General features: G+C 36.4%; 2 protein-coding genes and 1 long non-coding RNA gene across 8 annotated transcripts in view; 2 read left to right on the forward strand and 1 right to left on the reverse strand.

Annotated features, from left to right (window-relative positions):
* The window catches only part of si:ch211-212k18.6, a 49,598-nt gene extending 41,163 nt beyond the window's left edge, over positions 1-8,435 (forward strand). For 4 of the 6 annotated variants that reach the window (XM_087260813.1, XM_087260814.1, XM_087260815.1 and 1 more), the window contains 7 exons: positions 90-220; positions 334-461; positions 1,605-1,759; positions 4,213-4,419; positions 4,963-5,057; positions 6,222-6,346; positions 6,475-8,435. In XM_087260813.1, the coding sequence (XP_087116939.1) occupies positions 90-220; positions 334-461; positions 1,605-1,759; positions 4,213-4,419; positions 4,963-5,057; positions 6,222-6,346; positions 6,475-6,734 (1,101 nt within the window). In that variant the 3' untranslated portion in view covers positions 6,735-8,435. The remainder of the gene's footprint in view (positions 1-89; positions 221-333; positions 462-1,604; positions 1,760-4,212; positions 4,420-4,962; positions 5,058-6,221; positions 6,347-6,474) is intronic. The other 2 variants (XR_015495502.1, XR_015495503.1) reach the window with 1 other exon arrangement.
* A 4,437-nt stretch (positions 8,436-12,872) lies between these two features.
* On the forward strand, positions 12,873-21,588 carry cd68 (CD68 molecule). The gene is made up of 6 exons (XM_087260873.1): positions 12,873-13,025; positions 13,987-14,360; positions 14,451-14,570; positions 15,100-15,169; positions 15,955-16,128; positions 20,898-21,588. Exons 1-6 carry the CDS (start codon positions 12,980-12,982, stop codon positions 21,035-21,037), a joined length of 924 nt encoding a protein of 307 aa, XP_087116999.1. The 5' UTR covers positions 12,873-12,979; the 3' UTR covers positions 21,038-21,588.
* Positions 14,041-27,809, reverse strand: LOC147843090 (uncharacterized). The gene is made up of 2 exons (XR_015495520.1): positions 27,507-27,809; positions 14,041-18,390 (listed from the first exon to the last, which is right to left on the reverse strand). It is a non-coding gene; the product is annotated as an uncharacterized LOC147843090 (long non-coding RNA).
* Positions 27,810-27,917: the final 108 nt, after the last annotated feature.

Below are 27,917 nucleotides of genomic sequence, written 5' to 3' on the forward strand. Positions count from 1 at the left end.
TTAGCACAGAATTGTCATTTTTGGGTACAATTACTCAAGTATTTTACTGTCTACAAACTGTTTCCTGTTATACTTCCTATTTTTTGCAGACCCTGTTGGTGTATGACCTTCTTAAAAAGAGCTACATCAAGAAACAAACTGGACTGTTCATCGTGCCCTGTCCTCAGCAGGACTATCATCTCCTGGAGGGTGAAATACTGCTGGGCCTTTCAGAAACACGGTAAGAACTACATCATTTTGTTACTTCCTCATTCAATAGAAACAGAAAATTACAATATTGCTTAGTCTAGTTTGAGTAATAATCACGAGGCTGCGTGGATATGTGGTGTGCAGGGATCATCTGATATTGTGGGATCTGGGCTCTGGCTATATTAAAGGACGTATTAAGTCGTCCTACAAAGAAAGCCTGCTCCTCAGCATGGACACAGATTCACATATTATGCCCTCAAAGGAGAAGAAAGGTATTAAAACTGTACATAAACACAGGGGTGTAAGATGTCATAAAAAAAAATAATAAAAATAAATAAAATCGCAAAGTATAGATTCTGGGTGTAAATGTACACTTGTAAACTTATTGAGCAATGCTTGCACATGACCTAAACAATTTTTGGTAATTCAATATATATTTACAAAATCACAAATAACAGTAAAGTCATTTTACAAGGACATTAGAATTCGGCATTTACTTAATAGGACATTTAGTAGGATATATAATAAGACATTTACTGTTTTAATATCAGATTACCAAATCTAAATAACCTTAAGGATGAAAAGTTTGTTGTCTCTTGAAAGTCTTTAAGGGTATTAAAATTATTATAGTATTGTATAATCATTGTCATATGATAATCTCAAATGACAATAATATGACTTATCACAACAATTTCTGTGACAATATTTTGCACAACAAAAATTCTTTACCCTGACAGGCCTAAGTATGTGGCTAAAAGTATTCCTTGAGAAGTGTAAAATATAATAAATAAATAAATAAATAAATAAATAAATAAATATGAATATAATTTAAATATGGAAGAAATGTCAGTAGTTTAAAGAATAAACCAAATATTATTCTTGTTTTATTATTCTTGTTTTGAAATTCATGTTTGCTATATTATGTTATTCCTATATTTCATTCTTTACATTGGCACATAAATTCTGATACCATCTTTTACGTGTATACATTATTTTTTACAGCAGTTTTTAACATCATATGCAGTATATGAGGTAAAGCAAATTGAAAAGAGAAATAAATTCAAGAAAAATGGGAAAAAAATAAATAAATGAAAAGAAAAAGAAATAAACTGGGCTGTTTCTTTTTAGGCTTCAATTGCTGCTTTCTTGTTAAAGTTGAATTACATTTTTATTTTGAATCAAGAAGAAATGTCATCAGTAGTCACAATAAAGCTATAATTATGTTTTACTTGAAAACAGAACTATTAATAATGAATCCAGAGATAAATTAAATTTTCAACTGGTGTCTAAGTGTTTTCCATAGCTGTATTACAAACTAGTAAATTGCCGTGTACAAATACTGCGCTTTTTCTTTTTGGCATTTTAAGCAGATACATTTGATTGTATTTCTACTATTACTTTTACTTGTTGCTCAGGTCTAGTGATGCCATGGGACAGGCGCACCGAAGCCCAGAATGCAAAAAGGATTCGACAAGAGCGTGAGGCGAAGAGAAAGAAAGATGAACAGAAGCGCTTCGAAAGAGAGAAGTTCAACTCTATAGACCAGTATCTTCTCAGTGGAGATGAGCAGGTACATTGATCAATACTGTTAGTTGACAAATACACTAAATGTTCCAGCATTAACGAATAACACTCTCATGGCAGAAATAATCCATTAGTTATTTGGCCAATATTTTATGTTTTATCTGATCAATAGTGATGCTTTAATTGATCAGCCGGAGATCGGTTTCGGTCGATAATCACATTCCATGACTCAATTGGCACTTGCCAATCTGGCTGAACTCATGAACCGATCACAGGTTTTTATTTATGGAGTTTGCAAGCAGAGGAAGAGGTGACGAGAGTGAGTGAATAAGAGAACAGATTGAGAGACACTCCAAGCCTGATATTCTAAGCATTAGATTGGTTATCTTCTTATGCATCAATTATGCTCTCCAAACTTTTTCTTCAACAAGACATGTTGAATTCTTCTTCCATCTTTTGAAATGTTTCTAAATTGCATTGTTAATCATTGCTTACTGATTTTTTTACTCTGTTTTATCTATTATTTTCTGTAAAACTCCTGACCATTATGACATGTCCACACAAAATAGTTATAATATCCATTTTTAAGGAATTATATGCTGCATCCTTAATTTATTCTCTTAGATAAGGAGAAAAAAAAATGAGTATATATTATAGGGAAAATAAACTTTTATGCATTATAAAGATTGAAGCATCAGAATTGGTACTCTGTATAGGCCGATCACATGACAAGGAATCGGCACTCAGTATCAGCTGCAAAAATCCTGATCGGAGCATCCCTAGTCGCTAACAATGAACATGCTCTAAGACCAGATCCACACATACACAGGTATTTTTATAAAAAGTTTTCTTCGCTTTCTTTAAAAAAAAATCTCTGTCCACATGATAACAAAAATGCATGAACCGGAAGCTGCGACAGCTTTTTTTGTATTTTTTTGCACAGTGACTATTAAATGAGAAATCAGTGGGTGTGGCTTGTTTTTTTTGTTTTTTTTACTGTGAGCTGATTGGATGTAGTAAAGTTGGGAAATATGGGAAAAAAGATTTTAGAAGCGTTATTAGAACCTTACATAAACAAACTCCCCGCCATTTCTGTTTGTTGTCATAGCACTGTAAAAAAGGGCCGTTGGAGGAGCGTGGTTAAATGTTAACCACGCCCAATAGGGGAATTACCAACCTACGTCACACTGGTTCAATTACGCATACCGGTTGCAAAAAAAGACCGGTTGCAATGCCAACTTTACTACATCCAATCAGCTCGCAGTAGAAAAAAACAAGCCACGCCCACTGTTTTGTCATTTAATATTCTGTTTCTCTAGAAACTGAGTCACAATGCAAAAAAAAAAAAAAAAAAACTGTCACAGCTTTCAGTTCATGCGGACTTCAACTTGTTGCAACACCTCTATTCTCAGCCTGTCTGAAACACTCTGATCCAGTTTAAGTTTCCGCAAGCCCCTCCTTCTGAAAAAACTATAGTGCTCTGCTTGGCCAAAAACCTCAATCTTGTGTAAGAAATGCATCTTTACCATAGTAGCCGGTATTTAGCTTTAAAGACTTATAAAGCAACTGTAAACAGTTATTAATAGCATGAGTTTTACCATATGAGTCAATGTTAAAATGATCAAGCAGGGAAATTAAAACTAAACTCAAACGTTCAGTTTTTTTATCTTAACTCTTTCTCAAAAGACTTGGCAACATCATGCTAATTCAGTAAGCTTCATCTTTTTGTTTTCCAAAGACATACAGATAATATGTCAAAATGTTACATAGACATTTGGAGAAAAATTAAAAACAACACAGGCTCGTTGTGGATACGTACCCCTGTCTACATTTTTGGAGAGTGCAAATTATGTAGCCAGAGGTATGTATGGCTGCATTTTGTCTTTAAAATAAACGCTATGGCAGTATGACGTTGTCGATTGCTTCTGTTACTATAAGCACTACCAGAAGACCACTTACCTTTGTACAGACGGATTTTCCAGTGTTACCAGTTTGCCCAGTAGCTCATAGTACGCACATGGACTTGGGACACAGAGTGGAGTTGACTGCAACGACATCGTTTGAGGGGGTGGGTGGGTCAGTCAGTCAGTCAGTCGACAGCAAGCTGGCCTGGTCAACTAAAGTGTATATTGCGCCCTCTGGTGGATTTATACGAGAAGAGGACACATTAGAGAAAGTTGAGATCACCAAAAAGCATACACAGCTGCCTCCGGTGGGTTTACAAAAATAAAAGCTGTGAGCAGACCAGTTATGTATTTCGCTGTGCCCAGAAATGTAGACCTGGGTACATATCCGTAATGAGCCTGGGTTGATTAAAAAGGATGGATGCATTTACTCTAAGGTAGGCCTAGAGCCATTCTCTTAAGTGAAATAAAAATCACTTTTATAGGAAACTGATCTTACACACTAAACAAAGAGGAGAAAACAGCAAAGCAATCAAGTTTGTTATGGATGTAAAGATAATTTTTGAATTGATGTTTTCTTTGTGTATCACTTCAGGTGGTCGTATGTTCATACTTTGCCCATCATCTTAATGTCTTCAGTGTGATTTCTGAGGAGCATCTGCACACACTTGAGGACCGATGGTCCCTTCTGAGCCTCCGTACTGCTGCAATCACTCATAATGGAGAGCACTTGGTGGTTTCCAACTACAGTGAGGCCCAGCATGCTCCATTCCTCACCCTCTGGGACACACAACGGGGCATGGTACGCCAATCATCACAGGCTGATCTGTTCAATAATGAGTCATGTAGTTTTAAATACAAACAAAATGGGCACATTGCTAACTAAGCTCAAAGGCAGGGGTGACCAACCCTGTTCCTGGAGATCTACCATCCTGCAGATTTCAGTAGCAACCCATATTTAACACACCTGCCTGTAATTATCCAGTGCTGTTCAGGTCTCGATTAACTGGTTTAGGTGTGTTTGATCAGGGTTGGAGCTGAACTCAGCAGGAAGGTAGATCTCCAGGAGCAGGGTTACACTTGCTCTAAGATATAGGTCTCAAACTCATTTCCTGGAAGGCCGCAGCTATGCACAGTTTTGCTGCAACTCCAATCAAACACAGCTGATCCAACTAATCAAGCTGTTCCAGACTACTATAGACTATTAAGCAGGTGTGAGTTGGAGGTGGTTGGAGGTAAACTATGCAGAGCCCTCCAGGAATTGAGTTTGAGACCATTGCTCTAAGGTGAAATGCATCTTCTTCTCTGCGTAGTGTGTAAGTGGAATATTCTTTGGATTGGGCAGGTGCGGAAGAGATTGAAAAATGAACCTGGAATCTGTTGCATTGCTGTAAGTGACGATGCCTGCAGAGTGGTGTTCGGGATTGCAGGATTCAACAAGTATGTGGCAACAATATTGTACATCTTTAGAGATTTTTAAATAATTTAAACTGCCATCGAATGTTGGGAATAATTTAGATTTGTAAAATGTTTTTGAAAGAAGTTTCTCATGTTCATCAAGTCTATAATCAATATAAATTAAGTAATATGGTGAAATATTATTACACATGTTCTAGTTTAATGAATTGAAAGTGTTTATCAGGGAGGCGCAGTGGCCCAATGGGTAGCACTGTTGCCTCAAAGCAACAAGGTCTCTGGTTCAAGTCCCAGCTGGGTTAGTTGGCATTTCTGTGTGGAGTTTGCATGTTCTCCCTGTGTTCATGTGGGATTCCTCCAGGTGCTCCAGTTTCCCCCACAGTCCAAAGGTATGCGCTATAGGTCAATTGAATAAGCTAAATTGGCCGTAGTGTATGTGTGTGAAAGAGTGTGTGTAGATGTTTCTGAATAGTGGGTTGCAGCTGAAACAGCATCCGCTGCATAAAACATATGCTGGATAAGTTGGTGGTTCATTCCACTGTGGCGACCCCTGATGAATAAAGGGGCCAAGCCTAGGGAAAATGAATGAATGAATGAATGAATGAAAATGTAATTCGATACTTCAATGGCAATTACTCCATTACTCCAATCTATTGTCACTTGATCCTTCAAAACTGATTGTAAAATGTCAGTTGTTGTTGTATTAAATTATGATTGATGCTAATAATGGTTCGTAAGATGTTTCAAATGTTGAATATATTGTTTCTTAACATTTAACTGCATTTACAGTGACTTTCTACTTATTTATTATTCTACTTGTTAAAAACTTGGGAATTACAATTACTACAAATGTATTAAGACAAAATATTTCTTGAGCATCAAAATCAGCCTATTAAAAAGATTTCTGAATGATCATGCAAGACTGAAAACTGGAGTAATAATGCTGTAAATTTATTTTTAATGCAAAAAAAATTCAAAATTATTTTGAACACTAATAATATTTTACATTACTATAACTATTTTTATTGTATTGAAGAACCTGAGATTTTTTAATTTAATAAATAAATAAATAAATTAATTAAATCTTAATTATTCCAACAACAACAAAAAAAAAAAAGAATATACGAAAACTAGTAATAAACGAATCGCTCTTAAAACTGTTTTTTTTCCCGTGTGCTAAAAACTCAGGCTGAAAGTATGGGATCCATTCCGGAGGAAGCATAAAAACATCTCTGGTTACGAGAGTTTAAATCTTAACTGGTCCAGCCAGCTCTTTATCACTGAAGGACAATCCAGAGCCATTTTGTTATCAGGTACAAAAGACCTTTGTTCATACTTGTGTCATCTTGCTCTAGATGCTATCAGTGCAATCCAGGTCAAAAATAACATGCAACATTTGAAGGAATGTCTTACTGAATGCAGATTTCAATGTTTTGAACAGGCGCAGTGAGCATGTGGGACTTGGACAATGGGACGTTGCTGTCAGTCTTCACACCTGACTCTAAGATCCAGAGCATCTCTCTACTTGGACCTAGCAATGGCACGTTGCTTTTAGGCTTCAGTGACATGTCAACTCTCATCACCATGATGGTCAGCCAACAAAATGCACACACTAAATCCAGCACTGCTCGTGGAAAAGACCTGTTTGGGGAATCCAGCAGTAGTGAAGATGAGGAACATGAACTAGCAAATCAGTCCTGACTGGAACAGAAGTTCAGTGATGAGGAAGCTGAAATTGTAGCTTGATAAGCTACAAGCAGCTCATCATGAAAGCTAGCTAAGCTACTGTCACTTCGAAAAAAGTAGCTAGCTACACTACTAGTTAATTCCTAAAAGTAGCTGTAGGTGGGCTTAACAAACCACCTGTAGAAAACATTCCCCTCATTGACACATTAACCGACACAAACACTATGCATTTATAAAGTGTACTTCACACAGGCGAGTAGGCTTGACAAATCACCTGTAGAAACACTAGCACTAAGTTCTCTGAGCACAAACTAGTTTCTTTGTACAGCCCTTTTTGGGTGTATTGCCTTTTCTTGTTAAATCGCTGAATGTCTCCTAAATGGCTTTGGACAAAAGCAACTGCTAAATGACTAAATGTAATTGTAGCTGGTTAAACTGAAGCTACTTCATTTGCAAAGATGTGTTTAACAAAAATATGTATCAGGAATGCTCTGATAGATTGGCTGAAGATCGGTATCGGCCGATAATCACATTTTATGATTCGATCAGTACTCGCCAATCTGGCCGATCTCAAGAACCGGTCGCAGGTGTTATATATTAGATAAAACAACCTGGAAATCATGGAGATGAGAGTAAATTAGCAAAAGAACAGATTGTGAGTGTCACAGTGATTTATTAAGCTTTAAATTTGTTAGGTTAGAAAAATAGCACAATAGAGACATCTCGAGTACACATCCCTGTCTCTCCCATTGAGTGATCGAGTTGCTCTAAGGCTGTCTAGAGCATAGGAGCTGCTGTCACAGACGTGCTAGTTGGAGAGCAAAATATTGGAATGGCCTTGCATGCATTTAGGCCTTTTTACATGTACACTGTAAAACCCAAAAAGTTAAGGTGAAACCATTTGAAGACACTGATTGCAACAAACCGGTTAAGTTAAAAAACTAATCCAAATGAGTACTGTGAACTTAATCCATTTGAGTAAACGTAGCAATGTGAGCACAGTAAAACCCCATAAATAAAGAGAACTCAAACCAACTGAGTACTGTAAAACCCAATAAGTTAAGGCAACCGATTGCTACAAACCATGTTACATGTACTGTGAACTTACTCCATTTAAGTTGAAGTTATGAGGAATTTAATTAATGAGTTAAACACTGAGTTCAAATCTATTTTCAAATGAGTAGAACTTTCAGTCAATTTTGAGTAACTACACTCCTTTCATTTGATAAAGTTCACTGTTGGGTTTTACAGTGTATAAAAACTGTAAGTTCTGTGTTTTTGACTATTTTATCTGGTAATAAAGCTGCTTCTGACCATGACATGTCCACGCAAAACAGTTATAAAAGACATTTTTAAGGGATTTTATGGAACATCCTGATTTATTCTCTTAGGTAAGGAGAGATTTCCACTTACTTGGAGGGGACATGTGCTTTATGCATTAAAAAGATTAAAGCATCAGAATGGGTACTCTGTATTGGCCAATCACCATGACCTCTTGACCTCACCATGAAATCCTGACCGGAGCATCCATAATAAGTATAAACATTACTTTTAAGTAAAATATTTTATACTTAAAACAGTATCTATGATACAATTATATTGTTAAAACTTAATGCTTTACACTCAAGTTTTAAACATTTTTCAGACTGTCCAGAGTCAAAGTACAAAAGTGTACTTCATAAGCATTGGAATAATAGAATAAATGTCTTTGATTAAGTGCACGGTAGCATTTTGTAAAGAAAAAAGTGGCATATCACACATTTCGCCAAGAACATTCTTATTTCATCTTAAAAACCAACTATTAGAAAACTTATGTCAACTTGTAAGACAATGCTGTGCTGCTTCAGACCATTGCAGGTTCACAAAATGAAAAGTATAGCTGTTGTCAAACTACTCTGCTACTTGCTGGAAAAAGGGGCTAGCTACTGGAAAAAGTTGACTGTATCATAAGAGCTACTGAGCTAATGTCAAGCTACTGAAAAATGTAGCTAAGCTAGTAGCTAAGTTACTTGTAGCTAGCTACTACTTAACACTGCAGAATATGAACAGTAAATTTAAAGGCCCTGTGAAGTGCATTTGAAACATGAAGGGAGGGTGGGATATAAAGTAGCTCCTCCTCTTATTTAAAAACAGCCAATAGCATTTTGTTTTATCACCACTTCTGCTAGTAAGAGTAATTGAGCATTGATAAAACAAAACACTGTTGGCTGTTTTGGCACGATTTGAAACTGAAGGATAAGGTGACGTGAATAAAATCGTTGATAAATTTAGGTGGAAGTGACAAACAACAAGCTTTGCGTGTTTATATCATGTAAAGCCACAGTTTTGGAGCACATTAGCTTATAGGTATCCTAAAAACTAACAATACTAACATCTACAATTCTTTCTTTTAATTTAATTGGACCGTTAAGGGTCTATTCAACACTTTGAAAGTTCTAGCTTTGGTTGGTTACATGCTTTTTAAGTGAACCAGAAATTGTTCACAAAACCACATGTGTATTAAAGTGAACTGTTTATTGGACGGATAGGCGTAGAGTCTGCTGTGCAACCATCCGCTAAGCAGTCTGATGGATCAAACTGACAAACTCTTGCTGTATCTCTGAGAGACCATACACATATTATGTCTACTGCTCACACAAGTCCTCAACTTCAAATGTGCAAATAGAGGGCAACCTGGTCATAAAATGTGTATTATATACACATTTCAGGTATAATGGTGGACTGGTTTCCTCAAAGAAATGGGGAACAACCAAATACCTCAACTCAACTCATTTTATTTCTAGAGCACTTCCAACAAACCACAATGGGTATCAAAGTGCTGTACATAAAACACACAATAAACATGCAAATATACACAAAACCAAAATGCATACTCACATCACATGATTAAAAGCTAAAGAAAATAGGTGTGTTTTAAGTGACCTCTGAAAAGACACAAAAGTTGGAGCTGTTCTTAAGGAGAGTGGAAGATCATTTCAGAGTCTTGGAGCTGCTACCGAGAAAGCTCTATCACCTCGACATTTTAAGCGTGATCGTGGAACTGTCAAATAGAGATGATCCTTAGAGCGAAGACATCTCACAGGTTGGTGTATTAATTAGCTCAGAAGTATACTCAGGGGCCCATGGAGGGATATAAAAACACACAACAGAACTTTGTGCTGAATTCTAAACTGTATTAGCAGCCAGTGTAGAGAAACCAGTACAGGTGTAATGTGTTCTCATTTTTTGTGCCTGTTAAGAGCCTGGCAGCTGCGTTCTAGACCAGCTGCAGTCGTGAGAGAGAGGCCTGGCTCACACCCACATACAATGCACTGCAATAATCCAGACGAGAAGAGATGAAGCATTAACAACCTTCTCCAAGTCACTGAAAGAGAGGACAGACTTCAGCTTGGCAATATATCTAAAATAGAAAAAACTATTTTTGACAACCGCATTAATTTGCCGATCAAATTTAAGCTCAGAATAAAACATTACATATTATTGGGAAGCATCCTACTGGATTATGTGATTATTGTCAAGTAGAAGAATCGGTAGATCATATATTATGTCATTGTCAGAAATATAATTATGAAAGGGAAATATTCAGGAAAATACAGCAGGAAACAATAAAAACAAATCAAATACTTAGTCAAACAGAGAACTATAGTTATTTAATTTCATTTTTGAGGCAAACTGGGCTAATATATAGAATATAATATATAATATGAGTTTCATAATCATTCTGGTTTACACTCCAGTATAGTAGGTGGCGGTAAAGTGCCTTAAAGTTGGATACCACCCGCCATAAAACAAGAAGAAAAAGAAGCTCAGAGTCAAAGATGACACCAATACTTTTTTACAGAGGAATGTATTTTTTCCAGGCAGCAATGACAGATTGCCATAAAAATCCAAACCTTTTGACCAAAAACTATGAATTCACTCTTGTCCTCATTCAGTTGGAGAAAGTTATTTGCTAACCAACACTTCACATCAGTCAAACAATCAAACAAAGCCTGAAGGTAGGATTAATCCTCAGATTTCATAGGGAAGTAGATTTGAGAGTCATCAGCATATAGAGGGTCATTTATGCCATGCTTTTCAAACATTTTTCCTAACGGAAGTGAGTAAAGGGAAAACAAAACAGGACCCAGTATCGAGCCCTGCGGAACCCCACACACTAATTGAATGACAGATGAAGAAGATCTGTCCAAACTGACTGAGATAGTTCTATCCTTCAGATATGAGGAGAACCAATCCAAGGCTAGACCCTGAATACCAGCGTGTTCTCTAAGCCGATCAGTGAGAATGTCATGATCCACTGTATCAAAAGCAGCACTGAGATCCAACAGTAGAAGAACTACAGGGCTACCTGAATCAACCTTAAACAAAATATCGTTTAAAACCCTCAATAGAGCAGACTCTGTGCAATGACCAGCTCTAAAACTTTGTCACCAAACCTTTAAATTTATTCATAAATAAAACTTTTTATCAGCGCTAAAGCTAGGGCATCAACTGTTTGTGAGTTTGTTAGTGGCAGTTCATTGCAACAGCAGACTCTATGAGTACACATCTTAAACTTTAAGATCCTAATAACTCAAAAAGGTCTGTTTCTTTGGTGCATGAGTTCAATTGACCCTTTGCAAAGCTTTTGTTTATGCAAACAAATTGCACAAATTATTGTATATGATATTTCGTTCAAATTATAACCAACACTTTGACAAAGAGGGCTATGAGTTAATGAAAGCAAGTGTTATTGAGAGACACCTATCACAAACATGTGGTAGCCTACAAAAAATATTGTTATACTAACTTAAAAAGAGAAGTCATTTACTCAAATGTTTTGTATCCACAAATGCTTTGATTAGTCTGAACTTACCCAGTTTTACAGTTTATAGATGTAAATATGGGACTTTAATGATCTTGAACTTTCGTTTTTTATTGTTTCTAAAGATTTCAGAGGAAATTTTGCTTGTTTGTTTATCAAAAATGCACAAGAGGTAGACATGTGACTTCTGCCTAAGACTTGGAATGCATCGTATTTCAATCAGCATTTCTTGTGCTTGTTTTTCCTCATACTACAAAACTTACCAGAACTTCCCCGCCTTATTCCACAAGTCATGAGATGTAGAGGTTATGATAAAACCACTATCATTTGATAGAAATTCACTGTATTTTCCTACAGTTTGATATATTAACAGATAATGATGTAAATGCATGTATGCATTCTTTGACATTGCAGTGCTTAATGAGACTCAGACTGATTCTCCAGTTACTGTCATGCATGGTGAGCCTGAGTCAGTTTTTCACTTCCTGCATTTGTCACATGATTAACAGCAAAATCACAACAGCTTCCTGCTTAGCTCGGTGTTTAGGGAGATTTGAACTGCTGTATAAGCTTTATTATTGCAAATTAAAAATAAAAAGATTGTTTCTGATTTGTATTTAACTGTTTTATTAACTCTTTATTCATTGTAAAGTCTGGTTAGGAGTCAAGGTGTGAGATAAGGAAGTGACCCAATTTGTTTGCACTGGCACTGAGGTTGTCCTAGACTTATAATGGCACCTTAATATTACTATCTATTATTGACACCATAAAAATATGTCAGTCATAATCTGCAATGACCAATAAGGAGGCCACCAACTTAACAAGTTCATTAAATCAAGTGCACTTGTGGCTATTATATCATATGCACTTGTTGTTAGACTAAGTTGTCAGAAAAGCAACCCTTCAGGGCAGAGATTGGCACCCCTGATTTAGTTTTAAAGTACAATACTTGAACTTCTTTCTGAAAGGGATGATAAGAATGTGTCCCCTTTTTAGCAACCAAATTAATGTGAATTAAATCATAGGCTATTTAACCTTATATTACCAATGAATATATGTGATTTTATGTAGATTTAAATCATTTTAAAACGTTTTATTGAACAAAATAACTGAGAACTGGTCATGAAGTAGCTAGTTATCTGATTTAAAGACGAATGCACAATAAATCTCACAATAACAGATCTTACAAGCTAAACTACAGACAACATTAGTTTTCATTCACTTTATAGCAAGCTGAGCACTGTATTGAATTTCTGGGACGCTGCTGAAAGTCCAACTACAACTGTGATTGGACAAACACTAAGACCAGACTTCCTTTGCTTTATCAGTGGTTTCGTTTCAGGCGAATAAGTGCAGTGTGCGACAGACTTTCAACACCACACAGGCTTCTGACGCCGCTTTACAGCTGACAATCCAGCGAAGTTTCTGTGTCAGGTGCATCGAAAAACAGACGAAAATGAAGCACGGATTATTAATGATCGCCATTTGCATTGCTGCAGCAGGTAAAGTAGATTATTTACTCGCTTTTGAAAGGGAACCCGCTCAGCACGAGACGTCTTTTCGACGACTTTTTGCTAGGTGGGAATATTAAATAGTGCGCTTACCTTGTGTCCACCATTTGGTAAACGCCATTTTAATCGTGTATTTTGTTATACTGAAATATTAAGGAGCTGTGTTAAGTATATAAATGACTATCTATCTATGTTCACTTTACAACAAAACGAACTGGTTTAATCAAGGAAGTGGCGGTGGTGCAGGATACAGCTGTAACGTTAACTTATCATTTCATTATTAATATGTGTAATAAGTGATTTACTTTTTTTTATGTATTTTTCGAGATAACTTGTTAAAGCAAGTATGACAGCAACAGACTTGATATGTGACGCTTTTTGGCACCTAAACTGGTTTCGATTTCCACGCTTAAATTAAATTCAACGCTGTGGAAAAACACTGAGATCAAGTCTTCACCGCGCTTCAGACTATCAAATGTTAGAACTGTTGAAAGAAATTAAATGATGTTGAAGTGCAGCTGATGTCGTTTGTTTTTGCATTTAAAACGAATGTAGAGTGAAGTTCACAAGTGTACCATGTGGTAAGCAAGTTGACATGCGAAGCTGTCCCTAAAGTTAGCGTCAGTTACCAGCACTTGCATTTCTATTGTACGTCCAAACTATTGATCAAACATCACGTGAAACCGTCTGAAGTGAATTAGCACATTTCCCTGTTGGGAAATTTTGACGTGTGCGTTCTTGTGACAGCGCGCGCGCTCTTGAGGAAGTGAATGTATGTAAATAGAACCAACAAGTGCACTATTCATAGAGGCTCAGTGCTATACACTATTATTCTTTATTTCTCACTAGAAATGTAGCTTAGTTATTTTTTTATTAAGGTAAATGTTTTGGAATAATTTCTGTGATTGAGGATACAATTGATTTTTATTTTTGTCTGAATCTTTCTCCTCAGCTCTGACTTCAGGTCAGTACAGTTCAACATTGCAAGGAGGTCCTACAAGCAAACCTGACCCAACCACAACCACAACCGCCCCTCCCCCGACTACAACCACAACCACCCCTGCCCCGACTACAACCACCCATGCCCCGAACACAACCACCCATGCCCCGAACACAACCACCCATGCCCCGAACACAACCACCCATGCCCCGAACACAACCACCCATGCCCCGAACACAACCACCCTTGCCCCGAACACAACCACTCCAATCCCAGCTCCAACACCACCTGCCAACTTGACAGTGGGGAAATATAATTCTAGTCAAGATGGAAAATTATGTATTCTGGCTGACTTTGCAATTGGGATCCGTGTGAACACCAGCGAGGTAAAAGATTTCTCTGCATCCAAATGCGATTCACTTATGTCTAAACCTATATTTTCCACTCTTTTGAAACATTTCTCTTGCCCTCTCTAGGTTAACGACACATTCATTGTACAGCCAAGCAAAACTACTTCCAGTGGAGGATGTTCGGAAAAGACAGCTAATATCAATCTTTTTTTCGGTGAAGGTTCAGTTATCTTAAAATTTGTAAATGTAAGTATTTTCTCTGAATGTTCATCAATGATGTGGTGACATTTATATTTTTTATCTAGAAGTTTGTTTATGGTTGTAGTTTGTTATAATCACACTAGTGATATTCAACTGTTGTGTGTGGGTGCAACCTGAGTTTGTGTGGTCCAAAAAAAAAACAGAACTTTAAGCCACTTTAGGAGGAAGTATAAAAGACTAAAAGAATATTATTGAAATCGGAATGCCCTCTTAATAACAAATAAAGCAGTAAATTCACAGGGGAGGCACCAGGCTGAGATACGGTGACCTGCATAATATCAGTAAGCTGCAGTTATGCTGATAATGTTTGTTAGTCATTAAGGTCAAGTTCAGCCTGATGTTGTTGTTTACCAGATTGAGGTTAGTTTTAATGTAGTATAGCAAGTGTATGAATTGGCAAATTTGTTCAAACATTTATTTGGAAAACTGTTACGGTTTTGAAATGCATGACAGGGTTTCGATTTGCTTGTTTTTTGGCTAACATTCTAATGAATTTCTGTCTTTAATTTTTCAGGATGATACAGCACAAAAGATCTATGTGCAGCTTGTGGAAGTTGACTTGACCTATGCTTTCAATACTAAAGGTAACCTCCTTTACATATGTCTAGTACCATAATGTAAATTACCAAAAACAAGCGTCATAAATTTATTCCTTGTACTTTCACATTAGTATCTGTATAGTTGTACAATATTTGCATTTAAGTATTTAAAGATAAAAATAGACCAATAGTAATTGTTTCTTTAAACAGTTTGATATTATTTAATTTTAAAATCGGTTGTTCAAGAATTGAATCAAATGTGATATAAATGGCAAACAAACACGAGACTTTGAAGATCAACCAGTTTGACAACATTAAATGTCACATGCCGCCATTTAAGTACGAGGAAGTATTAAGAGTTGTTTTGGTTACAGTAAATCTTTTTGGCAGTATGAAAAACACACAAAAAAAATCAGACGTTGCCTAAAGACTAGTATATTAATGTATGCATCCATATGTTTCCATGTTTCATCTGAGGAAGTAGAGTTGTTTTGACTATATATAATTATGCCTTGCATATAAGCCTTATCTCAATCATATGTGGGATTAAGAATTCAGTTCAATTCATCTCTATTTCTATAGCACTTTTTCAATGCAGATTGCATCAAAGCAGCCTAACATATTAGATTATCGTACATTGAAACAGTGTCAGTCCAGTTTTCAGAGTTAAAATTCAGTTTCGTTCAGTGTGGTTTAATTTTCACTGCTGAGAGTCCAAACACTGAAGAGCCAATCCATTAATGTGCAGAGCAAAAACAAGAAGAGACCTGACTTGTAGTTTTATCACGCACAATTGTGTAATGAAAAAATTGTTTTTATTTTTCTCAAAGTTGGGTCAAAAAACTACTCTGGGAAGAATGACTCTTTGCAGCTGTTTGCTTCTGTTCCTGGTCATTATTACTCCTGCAGCTCTCAGACGGTGTACATGGGGAACGGTCTAAGTCTAGACTTGACCCACAACAAAATTCAAGCCTTCAACTTCAAAAACAACGAATTCGGGACACGTAAGTGATGAGAATTCTGTCATCGTGTTTTAAGTGTCGGTTGCTGTTTTTATCCTCTGTTGATCAAATAAGTAGATTTTTTTTAAAGAATGTTCTAAACTAATAGCCATTGACTTCCATTATTAATAATTTTTTTTTACTATGGAAGTCAATAACTACCAGTTTACAATATTCTCTAAAATATCTTCTTTTTGATCAACAGAAGAAAGAAACTCAAAGGTTTTTTGGGTAAAGTACCCCTTTAAATCACCCCCGTCTTTGTAATAAATCAACCTTAAACTCTACTTTGTTACAAAGCTATGTAACAAAGTATAAATAGACGCTACTATTTTAAGTACTGCATAACTAGGGTCAGACAGAATCGGCTGACATTTTTTTTGCTATTTCTGCTGAGAATTTTGTACAAATCTGCAGATTTATGCAGAATGATTTTGGGTGTATCGTAACTAAAAACTTAATATATGAAATAAAAAGTAATACCTTTTTATCTTTTATTGAATGTTTACAATGCAAATTTATCTAGATCCACTTATTTGGTAAACAAAGCAAGTCTGTCATAGGATATCTACTAAAAGACAGAAAATATTACTTTATAAACTGTATTGTAAACAAATGAACACTTTTATATTAGTCAATATTATTACTGAAGTTAATAAAAAAACTGAATAAATATACATTTACACGCATTTACACAAGTAAATAAATAGACTCAATGGTGGGCTAAAAATCTGCTGATTTCTGTGTGTGCAGATTCCGTGTGGGCCTACGCATATCTTATGTCCTACATACCTTTTTTAACTTGTTTACAAAAAATATTATTTTTGCAAATGTGCCAATGCAAAGAAGCTGGTTAGACCAGCCAGATGACTCTGAACAACTGGCGCAAAGAAAAAGTCCAACTGCTAATAAGTTCAAAGGCCACCTGCTATAATTAATTATTAACTAATATGGATCTTGTTCTTTGCATCTTTAATTTTTTATTTAAAAATATCTGCTACTTTAAAAAAAAAATTGCTAGATTTTTTTTATTATCTGACACAACTATCAGTTAAAATTTTTCCTTTAACACAACAGAAAAGTAATAGTCATTACTGAATTGTTATATTTTTGGTGTGCATCTCTTTCTAGTCTTCTTGATATTTAAGGCTGGAATAAACTACACAACCTTTGCTCAGATTGATAGTCTAGGGTGTGTGTCTTCAACAACAATGCATGCTTCTCACCAATGTTTCCCGAATGGTTTCGTATCTGTTGTTCAAACCACATTGTTTTTTCTCTGTTACTAGAACTTCTGTTAATTCAAAAGATGTAGTTTAAAATAATGACTGATTACTGCTGTAAATAGCAGACATGGCAATAAGGGACTTCATTTACCCAATTTTTTTTGCTTTAATTGTGCTTTTTAAATGGTTTAACAAACTAAATGATGTAAGATGAACGCTGTGCATATGTGGAATTAAATGTATAGATTGTACTGTATGCAAGCTTGCTTATTTTTCACAAGTGGTAGTTTCATCCACAAGTTTGCAATGGGGTTTATGAAATGTTCATTGTAATGAGGCTTTCTGGAAATACCTACAGGGATAGTTCACCCAAAAATGACTTGCCCTTTACTATTTTCTTCTTTTGTTGAACACAAAAGTCATGTTTAGGAAAGCTGGAAATCTGTAACCATTGACTTCAATAGTATTTGTTTTGACTATGGAAGTCAGTGGTTTTCAGCTTTCCTTAAATCATCTTCTTTTGTGTTCAACACAATAAAGAAACTACTAAAGGTTTAGAACCACTTGAGGGAGAGTAAATAGTAAGTCAATTTTTATTTTTGAGTGAACTATCCCTTTAAGGGCCATCCAAGCATGACAACTCTGAAGACATTATTCTAATAAACAGAAAAGTTCAAATGACAGCTATGTCATCGATAAAGATCTAGAGAAATGATTTCATTGGAACTACTTTTAGAACGTTTTTTTTCCTTGCTAATAAACAAAAAAATGTAGACTGCCAGTCAAAATCCATTGAATTATAAAGGGCTGCCATAATTTAAAGCTACAGATGATAGTGTGGAGAAGCTTACTGCTTAATGTTTAGCCATCTTTTTAAACATTATTGAAAGATGATAACCATCTTGAAAACAGTTGGTTGTATTAGGGGAGGGAATGATGGAAGCTATGCAAACCAGTTAAGCAAATTGAAGTATAAAAATAAAAGTACCTCGTGTATCCAGTATAGTTTCATCGTCTTTGTGTTGCTCCTTTGAAAATGCTGCGGAAAAATAAGAGTTGTTTTACTTCCACTAGATTGCAGTTGCTTTGATTAAATTACACAAGCTGGATTCACTGGTCAGATGCACTAGAAACGTAGCACACTGAAACGTGCACATCTGCTGGTTATAAAAGGGAATTGCAAAATAGTATAAACTAAAAAGAAACGGATCATTATTATTAACAAATGCTTGTGTCTACTTAAAAATAGTATATAATAGTATATATAATTTAATAGTATATTTATAGTTATTGCTCTTAGTGTGAATGGCCATTTAATCATTGAACCATCTTGAGAAACACACCACTAGATGAATCAACAGTAGTTGTCAAAACCACTAGTTGGATAAGACCAGACATCTGATGTGTTGAATGGACTTTAGAAAATATATTGTTTACAGTTGTCATTTGTCTCCTAGCAAGAGGTGCATAATTTGCATGTATTTCTTGGATTGATTTGAAAGTCTAGGGTCAAATTTACACTGCAGAAGTAGAACAGAGGTGCATCTAAAAGAACATTTAATCCCTGGTCAGATCACATGAATTTGTCACGATTTCGGCACGATCTTCTTGATGCAGGGTGTCATGGCGATTCGTAAACGACAAATGAGTGTCGTGACATAAGATTTAATCATTTATTTCCGTGTAATGTGGCATAGTTCACGACAACTGATACCATGCCTGCGATGCCTCACAACATCATCGCAGAAAGTCTAGTCACGTGGGTGACTGTGCAATAGGAGCACATAATTATTTGGTTATATCCGAGGGTGCCGCCGTTAATGCGCTGGTCAAGTAATCAAAAAATAGGCTGCATATTTACTTATGGGTGGGTGACGGGTGGATGAGATCAATCATGGTTATGCAAACTTTAACTACCTCTTCTAAAATATTAAGGTGTTTTAAGCAATTTTATCTGACAGACTGACACAAATATGCAGATATCTCCATTCTCACGAGTTTCTGAGTTCTCTCATCCTTCCAACAGAGTTTGTTCTTCCGAAATAATCTGGAAACATGTTTAGTGCTGCGAATACATTGCAGAAGCATTTCCTGCTTATTCAAATTTGTCATTAATAGTGAAAATGATTTAATAAAGGCTTCTCTAAAACTGAACATTTCACTTTAATTTTATTTAGGCTAGATTCTGTTTTAGATTTTATTTAACAACCAGCACAATCTCACGGGAATTCGTGTTTTGGTTGCATATCGCGGACTTGTTTTGAAGTGCATCTCCTCAAATGTCATTCATTATTCTTGTTAATTAATAACTGACCACCAAAAATTTTACAAAACTGAATTAGTTTCAAAAATATATTTTTTTCCAAGAAAAATATACTAATTCTATTTTTGTTTGTGCCCCTCCACTACTCAACTATATGGGTGTAGAAAAATAAGGAATTATTGAATGCTTCACCGTGGTTGTATCACAAATCTCAGTTATAAATTTTTCCAATTTTTAAATATGTCATTATTTTAAAGATTATGTCTTGAGCGTTGGATTTTTCCTTGCTGCTGCTTATTTGCTTTCAATTTCTCGTCTCACTCAGATGAAGTGTTTAATAAACCCATGGCTGAAAAAAATATACACTTAGATTTCAAAGAAAATATTTTTATATTAAAAAGGAATCCTAAGTTTGATCCTATTCATGTCATGAATAGGAATGCCCTTAAATAATGTTGCTAATTGTCTGCAAGCATCAGTGTTTATTGAGATTAAAAACAATTGAAATTGAGATAAGAAATATTGTTTTAGCAAAACTTGTAACTGCTCTGGGAAATAACGCTGTTTGTAGACATCACAGGATGACTGATCATGAAGGAACGAGTAGTCTGGCACATTTGTTACTCGCGACAAGTCAGTATTTTACTTTCGTAACCGACAACAAAAATCATGTGATCTGAGCGGGGCTTTAGATGTCTTTACACCGACTGTTTATTGTTGCTTAAAGGTGGCATAAATGCATATACAGTTGTAAAAATTATAACTTGGACTTGAAAGGATATTTGACACAAAAATGAATATTAACTCACTATTTAAGCACCCTTTTGTAGAAGACATCCTGGTCAGAAAGCTGAAAACCTGTAACCATCGACATCCATAGTAGGAAAACCAAACACTATGGTTTCTTCAGAATATATTAATGTGTTCAACATAAAAAAAAAAAAAAGTCAAACAGATTTGGAACAAGTAAAACATGATAATGACCAAATTTTCATTTTTGGGTGAACTACCTTTAGTTTGTGCTTGTAACCTCGCTTCCTTTATCGCACTTAATTTTAGATGAAATCGATGTAATCTAACAGGTAGTACAATCTATACATTTTAATTGCAATCATTTTTAATACACTTGTAGTATATGATCCTCAGTCGTTACAGTTTTTTGTAAACATTTAGAACAATAGTTGGTGTACATTTTAATCTAGTTGATTTGAAAAGTCGTTTTATATTGTATTATAGATGTTTTCTTTTCTTACAATGACATCTTGTTCTTGTTTTTACAACAGCTGATGTGTGCAAGGCTGATCAACCTGACTACCGCGTTCCCATCGCCGTGGGCATAATCCTCATCATCCTCATCGTCATTGTAGTCATCGCTTATCTTATCAGCAGGAAACGGCGGACTGATGGCTACCAGTCACTATAGAGGCCTAAAGTTTGTTGTTGTTCATGTAAAAACCAGCAATTCCGGTTTACGGGAATTTTAATACTGTTATGTATGTCGTAAGTGAATGTTACTTATGTGTACGGATGAACATGGATGGCCTTGGATATGTCCGAACATTGTTTACTATGCAGAGACTATATGGCACATCCTAATACAAGCTGATGGGGCCACATCACAGTTACCACTAAAAGAATATCGATAAAACTAGATAAATGGCTCAGTATATGGCTTATTTAGCATATCTTTATAAAATAATCCCCCCTTTTTAAGAACCTAACCTTATGCTGACAGAAGGATGTGCATAATTTATTGTGGCTCCATCTTAAATGTAAGTGCTCTCTATCTATAGGTACTCTTTTGTTCCTGACACAAATCAAATGCGTTTTATTTGTGATAACCAATGTTAATCTGAGCTTTTCAAAAGGGCTTTAAAACATAAAAAGCTGCATAAAGGGAATTCAGCTTCTTGTATTTGTTGATGCTTACACATCGTGTTTTGTAATTAATAATATATCCGATTTTTAAAAGCAGTTTCATTCTGATGTGAATTATTATATTTCTGCTTTCAAAGCGAGTGTCTTTACTATACTGAATTGTGATCAGAATCTGCATTTATGCACTGAATAAAGGGAATAATGTTTGATTTTTGGTTATGAATAATAAATAATTTGTTGAAAAAATGTAATGACTGATTTATTTGTTGCATTTATTAACATAATCATAATGGATCCTCATGGAAAACAATAACCGGGGATATTCCAGAAGGTTGTGCGACATAGTAGGGTAATTTTAAGGATATGCAAGTGGGTAACCTCAGCTTTCAGTTCCAAAAACTAACTTTCAGGATATGTAAATAGAGCAGCTTATGACATTTCTGAACAAGTTTTAGTTTAGTTCACGTCTGGGCAATGTCTATTTCTTAACATATTTGATAAATTCTCAAGATGTTATGATATAATTTTTGTGCTGCTATTTATTTAGTTTAATTGTATCTCGCATGGTGGTTGTTATTTTGGTAACACTTTACAATAACAGTACATGAATAATGATGTATTCATATGTAAGCTAAACATTACTTTATTATGAATTAATGATGAGTTAAGGTATGCACTAATCATGAATTAACTTTAAGTACAACATGAGTCACATGAGTTCATGTGTAAATAACGACTACCTTAATTACTTATTAATACATGTTGTTAATTAATGTATTACTTAACATTTAAGTTTAGGCTAAATGTAACCAACATGAACTCATGAGCTGTTAATGTATAGTTATGTCATGACTTTACTTGGAGGGGCACATCACTATTAACTCATCCTTAACTACTCATGAACTCCTGTTCATGTTGATGTTGACAGAACACTTTTCTATTGTTATTCAGTGTAAACTTACTAGTTGGACGTGCATAAGGACTTCATGAGTAGTTAAGAATCGGTTAATGATGATGTGCCCCTCCAAGTAAAGTCACAACATAATTATACATTAACATATCATGAGTTCATCATGGTTAAATTAAGCATAAACTAATGTGGTAATTAATACATTAATTAACAAACAATCATGAACTAACAAGATATTAAGGTAGCCATTATTCACACATGAACTCATGTGAATCATGTTGTAGTTAAAGTTAATTCATAATTAGTGCATACCTTAACTCATCATTAATTCATAATAAAGTAATGTTAAGCTTACATATTAATACATCATTATTCATGTACTGTTATTGTAAAGTGTTACCGTTATTTTTGTAAATGGAAAAATGGCATATTTTCAAACATGCATATTTATTTTTAGACTGCACTATCAGGCCCGATCCTAACCTATTTGGCGCCCTAGGCAAAATTTCAGATGGCGCTCAGTTGCCTCGCGGTAAATTCCACTGCTAGTTAGGCATGGGATGACAACCAGTTTCAAGGTTATGTTATACAGCCAATGTTGTCTGTTATACAGTTCCTATGATATATGTATACTTTTTCTAACGTGTTTTTCACACCTATTTTATTTAGGTTTTTCTTATAGCCACAGTATCTTCACCAGAAAACAAACCTATACATCAAAATCTACTAGTCCATAATATTTTAAATGTTCCTTAAAATAAAATATATTGTGTTCAATGCGGCTGGGGGGTTATCATAACATCAGAATCTTATTCCGGCCCGTGCGTACTGCTAGTATACAGTATACAATCTTACTAGCTTTGTCTTGGACATTCTTTTATTTAAATAAAGCAATCGCACATTCAAAATACATAGAAAGTAGGATTTACAACGATGAGACTGAGAAAGCTCAGCAGCGCATCTGAAGGCAGAAGAGAACTACAGTAAGTGACACCAGCCTAATAATAAATTTAAATATACCTAGATAAAGCAATTATTTGGTAGGGGTGCGTCTTAGGCAAGTACACTGTAAAACCCAACAGCCAACTTTATCAAATGAAATGAGTGTAGTAACTCAAAGTTGAAAGAGAGTTGTAAAAGAGTTTTGAACTCAGTGTTGAAGGTAAGGAGTTAAACTCTTTATTACCTCAACTTAAATGGAGTAACCATGTGTATCATAGGTCTCTGGATGTTGACATGTCTTTACAACATCGCATGGAGGTCTGGGACAGTACCTCTGGACTGGGCAACTGGGGTGGTGGTTCCCATTTTTAGGAAGGGAGACCGGAGGGTGTGCTCCAACTATTGGGGGATCACACTCCTCAGCCTCTCGGGGAAAGTCTATGCCAGGGTACTGGAGAGGAGGATCCAGCCGAAGGTTGAACCTAGAATCCAGGAGGAACAATGCGGTTTTCGTTCGGGCCGTGGTACACTGGACCAGCTCTACACCCTCACCAGGGTGCTCGAGGGTTCATGGGAGTATGCCCAACCAGTCTACATGTGTTTTGTGGACTTGGAGAAGGCATTCGTGTCCCCTTGTGGCATTCTGTGGAGGGTGCTCGGGGAGTATGGGGTCAGAGGCGATCTGTTGAGGGCCGTCTCGTCCCTGTATGAACAGAGTAGGAGTCTGTTTTGCATTGCTGGCAATAAGTCAGATTTGTTTCCAGTGCATGTTGGACTCCGGCAGGGCTGCCCCTTGTCACCAATTCTATTCATAATTTTTTTATGGACAGAATTTCAAGGTGCAGCCTAGGGCTGGTGGGGATCCGGTTCGGGGACCACAGGATTTTATCTGTGTTATTCGCAGACAATGTTGTTCTGTTGGCTTCATCGAACATGGACCTTCCGCACTGGGGTGGTTTGCTGCTGAGTGTGACGCGGCTGGGATAAGAATCCGCACCTCCAAGTCTGAGGCCATAGTGCTCCACCGGAAAAAGGTGGTTAGAAAGTTTTGTTCACGAATGAGGGAAGGATGGAACGTGAGATTGACAGGCGGATTGGTGCAGCAGCAGCAGTAATGCGGTCAATGTACCGGTCCATTGTGGTGAAGTAGAAGCTGAGCCGAAAGGCAAAGCTCTCGATTTACCAGTCAATCTACGTTCCTATTCTCACCTATGGTCATAAGCTTTGGGTCATGACCGAAAGGACAAGATCTTGGATACAAGCAGCCGAAATGAGTCCTCCACATCGAGAGAAGTCAGCTGAGGTGGCTCGGGCATCTGTTTCGGATGCCTCCTGGACCCCTACCTTGGGAGGTGTTCCAGGCATGTCCCACTAAGAGGAGGCCTTTGGGGAAGACCCAGGACATGCTGAAGGGACTATGTCTCTCGGCTGGCCTGGGAACACCTCGGGATGCCCCTGGAGGAGCTGGAGGAAGTGTCTGGGGAGAGGGAAGTCTGGGGTTCTGTCCTAAGACTTCTCTTATCTTATCGGGTTTTACTGTGCTCAAATTGCTTCGTGTACTCAAATGAATTAAGTTCACAGTACTCATTAGCATTAGTTTTTGAACATGGTTTGTTGCAATTGGTTTCCTCAAATGGTTTGAGTTACTTTAACTTTTTGGGTTTTACAGTGTAGGCTATATTATTATTATTATATATACTTTTTGGCGCCCATAGCATTTGCCTATGCTGCCTATGCAATGGTCTGGCCCTGTGCGCAATAACATATTTTTTAACTTCAGAAAATTTAAGAAATTAATATTTAGCGGAATAACCCTGATTTTCAATCACAAGACATCAAAAAAAAATAAAAATAAATTCTGACCAATTGTCAAAAACAGATCCAGCCACAACATTGTTCACAAAAATGTATATAATAAAAGGAATGTCAACATTTTACTCAAACCCATACTTAATAATAACAATGAAACTGGCAGTTTGATTTATTACTTTGGGATTATTACTATATTGTGTATTTTTTCAGTATGTGTATGGGGTATATGCAGAAGAATGTAAAAAGACTTAGAATTTTTCAGTAACCTGGGTCAAGCACTTCCTATGAGCTGTATGCCGTTACAAAATTGGCACATTTAAAAAACAACGATATTTACTGCCTGATTGATATATGATATAAAGTGGGTCTAAGAATGCACAAGAAACACTAGATTAAATAAAAAATTTTCAATGCAATGTCTTAAAATACATTCATTTTACCCCAGTGTTTTCAATGGAGCTTCTGCGCTAGCCTACTAATCCTGACGGGTGCCTGCATGTAAAAGGATTATTATCTCGTTTTAGTCTTGAACAGCTAAATAAACGTTGAAATCTATTTAACGGATTATATTTTAATTACATTAAAACATTCGTGCCGTACAAGTAACCTTATAAGATTGAAAGAAAAAGTCACATTAACTGTTCACCGGAAGTTTATCGGTATGTGATAACATTAGGGCTGTGTGTCAATTCCAAAAACGCAGAGAACAGACTCATGTTCTTGTAGAGGCAGTTCTTGCCATGTTACCATGGAAGCACGAACTCAGGAGACCCTGAGAACAGAGAACGCATCCTGTGAGAAAAGAGATACAGTAGCTGCGTCCCAAATCGCATACTTATGCACTATTTTTCGCCATTTTGTAGTATAAATAGTGTAAGTAGTGTGTTCACACTGAAAACTCTAAAACCATTAAGTGCACTTTAATTACCCGGATGATGCACTCATTCAGCCGGTTAAATGAAGTGTGTAATGATGGACACTTCACGCACTCAACGACCGCAGGTTTGCTTACGTAGCGGAAGGGGCGGAGCTATCGGACGCACATGTTGGATAACTTTATTTATTTTGGATGGTAAAAGCAAAGTTCTACTATGAGAGTGATTATAGCGCCTCCCGATGGTTAATGCGGCAACACTCACGGCAGCTATTATTTGATAATTCGGTTGTTTATTTCACTGATTTGGCAACCGTCAAACGTCATCAGGGAAACGGTTTGAATTTCCGCTTAGTAAAAAAACATTAGTGTGCCATTTGGGACAACACTACATACATATACTATCCTGTTGAGTGTGTAAGTGCATAAGTACATAGTGCATGAGTACATAGTGTATAGTGGGCCATTTGGGACGCAGCTAGTGTTCTTCCTGATGATCACATGACCTTTACATGTTTTAACAGAAAATTATTTAAAGGGGTGGTCCAGAATGTTATTTTTAAGGCTTGGTTGTGTTAATAAGATGCAAAGCAATGTGTGCTCATGTTTAACTTGAAGGAAATCGTGTTATTTTTTCATAAATCTCACTTTGATTATACACAGCTACTCAGCTAACATGAAAACGACTGTCATATTTCCTAGTTCCTCTAAAAGGCCCACCCTCAAGTGACTCTGATTGGTCATCATCATAATATGCTGTGATACGCCGATCGGCTTCACGTCACGCCCTGACAAGCACGCGCGTTTTGTGTAAACAGTCAGTCAGTCAGTCAGTCAGTCAACACGTGTCTGTAACGAGTGAAAATGGGATGCGGCTCCTTTAACTGTTTCTGTGCCTTTTAGTGTGTTTATGCGTGTATACGATGAAGTATTTGTAACACGAGAAGCGCATGTGCGCGGGAGAGATTTTTATTGTTCTTTTTCTCTCATGCTCGGATTAAGTTATTTTCTGTGGTGACAGAATAAAGCACAAGATGTGAGATGAGACCTTTGCGAGCCTGGATTGATTTGTTTTTGATGTTACACTCCAGTTGGGAAATCATTGCTGTATTTTTTTTAAATCAATGCGTTACAGGACGTCTTTCATGCATATGCGGAATATGCCTGTGTAAGTAACATGAATCGTTCACATATCTTTTGCGACTTTATTGTCCGAGTTGTAAAACGCATAGCATAGCTGCCTATAGAGAGAAATTCTGCCGTCTCACACAGAGAGACACAGGTGCTGGCCAAGAGTGCGTGTATGTGTATGTGTGTGTGTGCGTTTACAGCCGTTTGATAAATATGGATTTGTAACGTTAGCTAAGTCGTTAGCGGTTACCATAATTTCCCGTTGTTTACATCTTTGCTACAACACACCGTTAAAGTTAGACACTGTACATGTCATGATCAATTTTAACAAATAAAAACACTTACAGGTCATGACTCAGAGTTCACAGCGTCTCCTTGCTCCATCTTTGAGGAGATTTTAACTGAATCCAGCACTGAACTGGGAGAGATTCTGGAAGCTGTGTTTTGTCAAATCATGCTTGCTATGTATTTTATAGTTCTCTGGAACATAATTAATATTGAACTGTAAGCACTTCTGTGTTTGGGTCGTGTCATTTGGAAGCCCAACAACAGAAACAGAACAGCTCTGTGGAAACAGCAGGATGGCATTTCTCTCTCTGCAGTAACGTTACAGCGCCTCTGGCCACGGCCTTTACCTGCGCAGTGTGGGATGCGCAATAACGAACTTTTGTGATCTCACAGGGGGCGGAAGTATTTTTTGTAGTCCCCAAAATTCGTTAATTGTAGGCGTTGCTAAGCTAACTCTGTACAAATCAA

The sequence above is a fragment of the Danio rerio genome, chromosome 7, assembly GCF_052040795.2.
Source record: "Danio rerio strain M-AB ecotype USA chromosome 7, GRCz13ab, whole genome shotgun sequence".
NCBI classification, from domain to species: Eukaryota; Metazoa; Chordata; class Actinopteri; order Cypriniformes; family Danionidae; genus Danio; species Danio rerio.

Bases quoted from the DNA above. Each gene is read 5' to 3' on its own strand.
- cd68 (XM_087260873.1), top strand. From the start codon at position 12,980: ATGAAGCACGGATTATTAATGATCGCCATTTGCATTGCTGCAGCAG. The intron at 14,571-15,099 runs GTAAGTATTTTC...TTAATTTTTCAG, and splicing joins TTATCTTAAAATTTGTAAAT to GATGATACAGCACAAAAGAT. The intron at 16,129-20,897 runs GTAAGTGATGAG...TTTTTACAACAG, and splicing joins AAACAACGAATTCGGGACAC to CTGATGTGTGCAAGGCTGAT.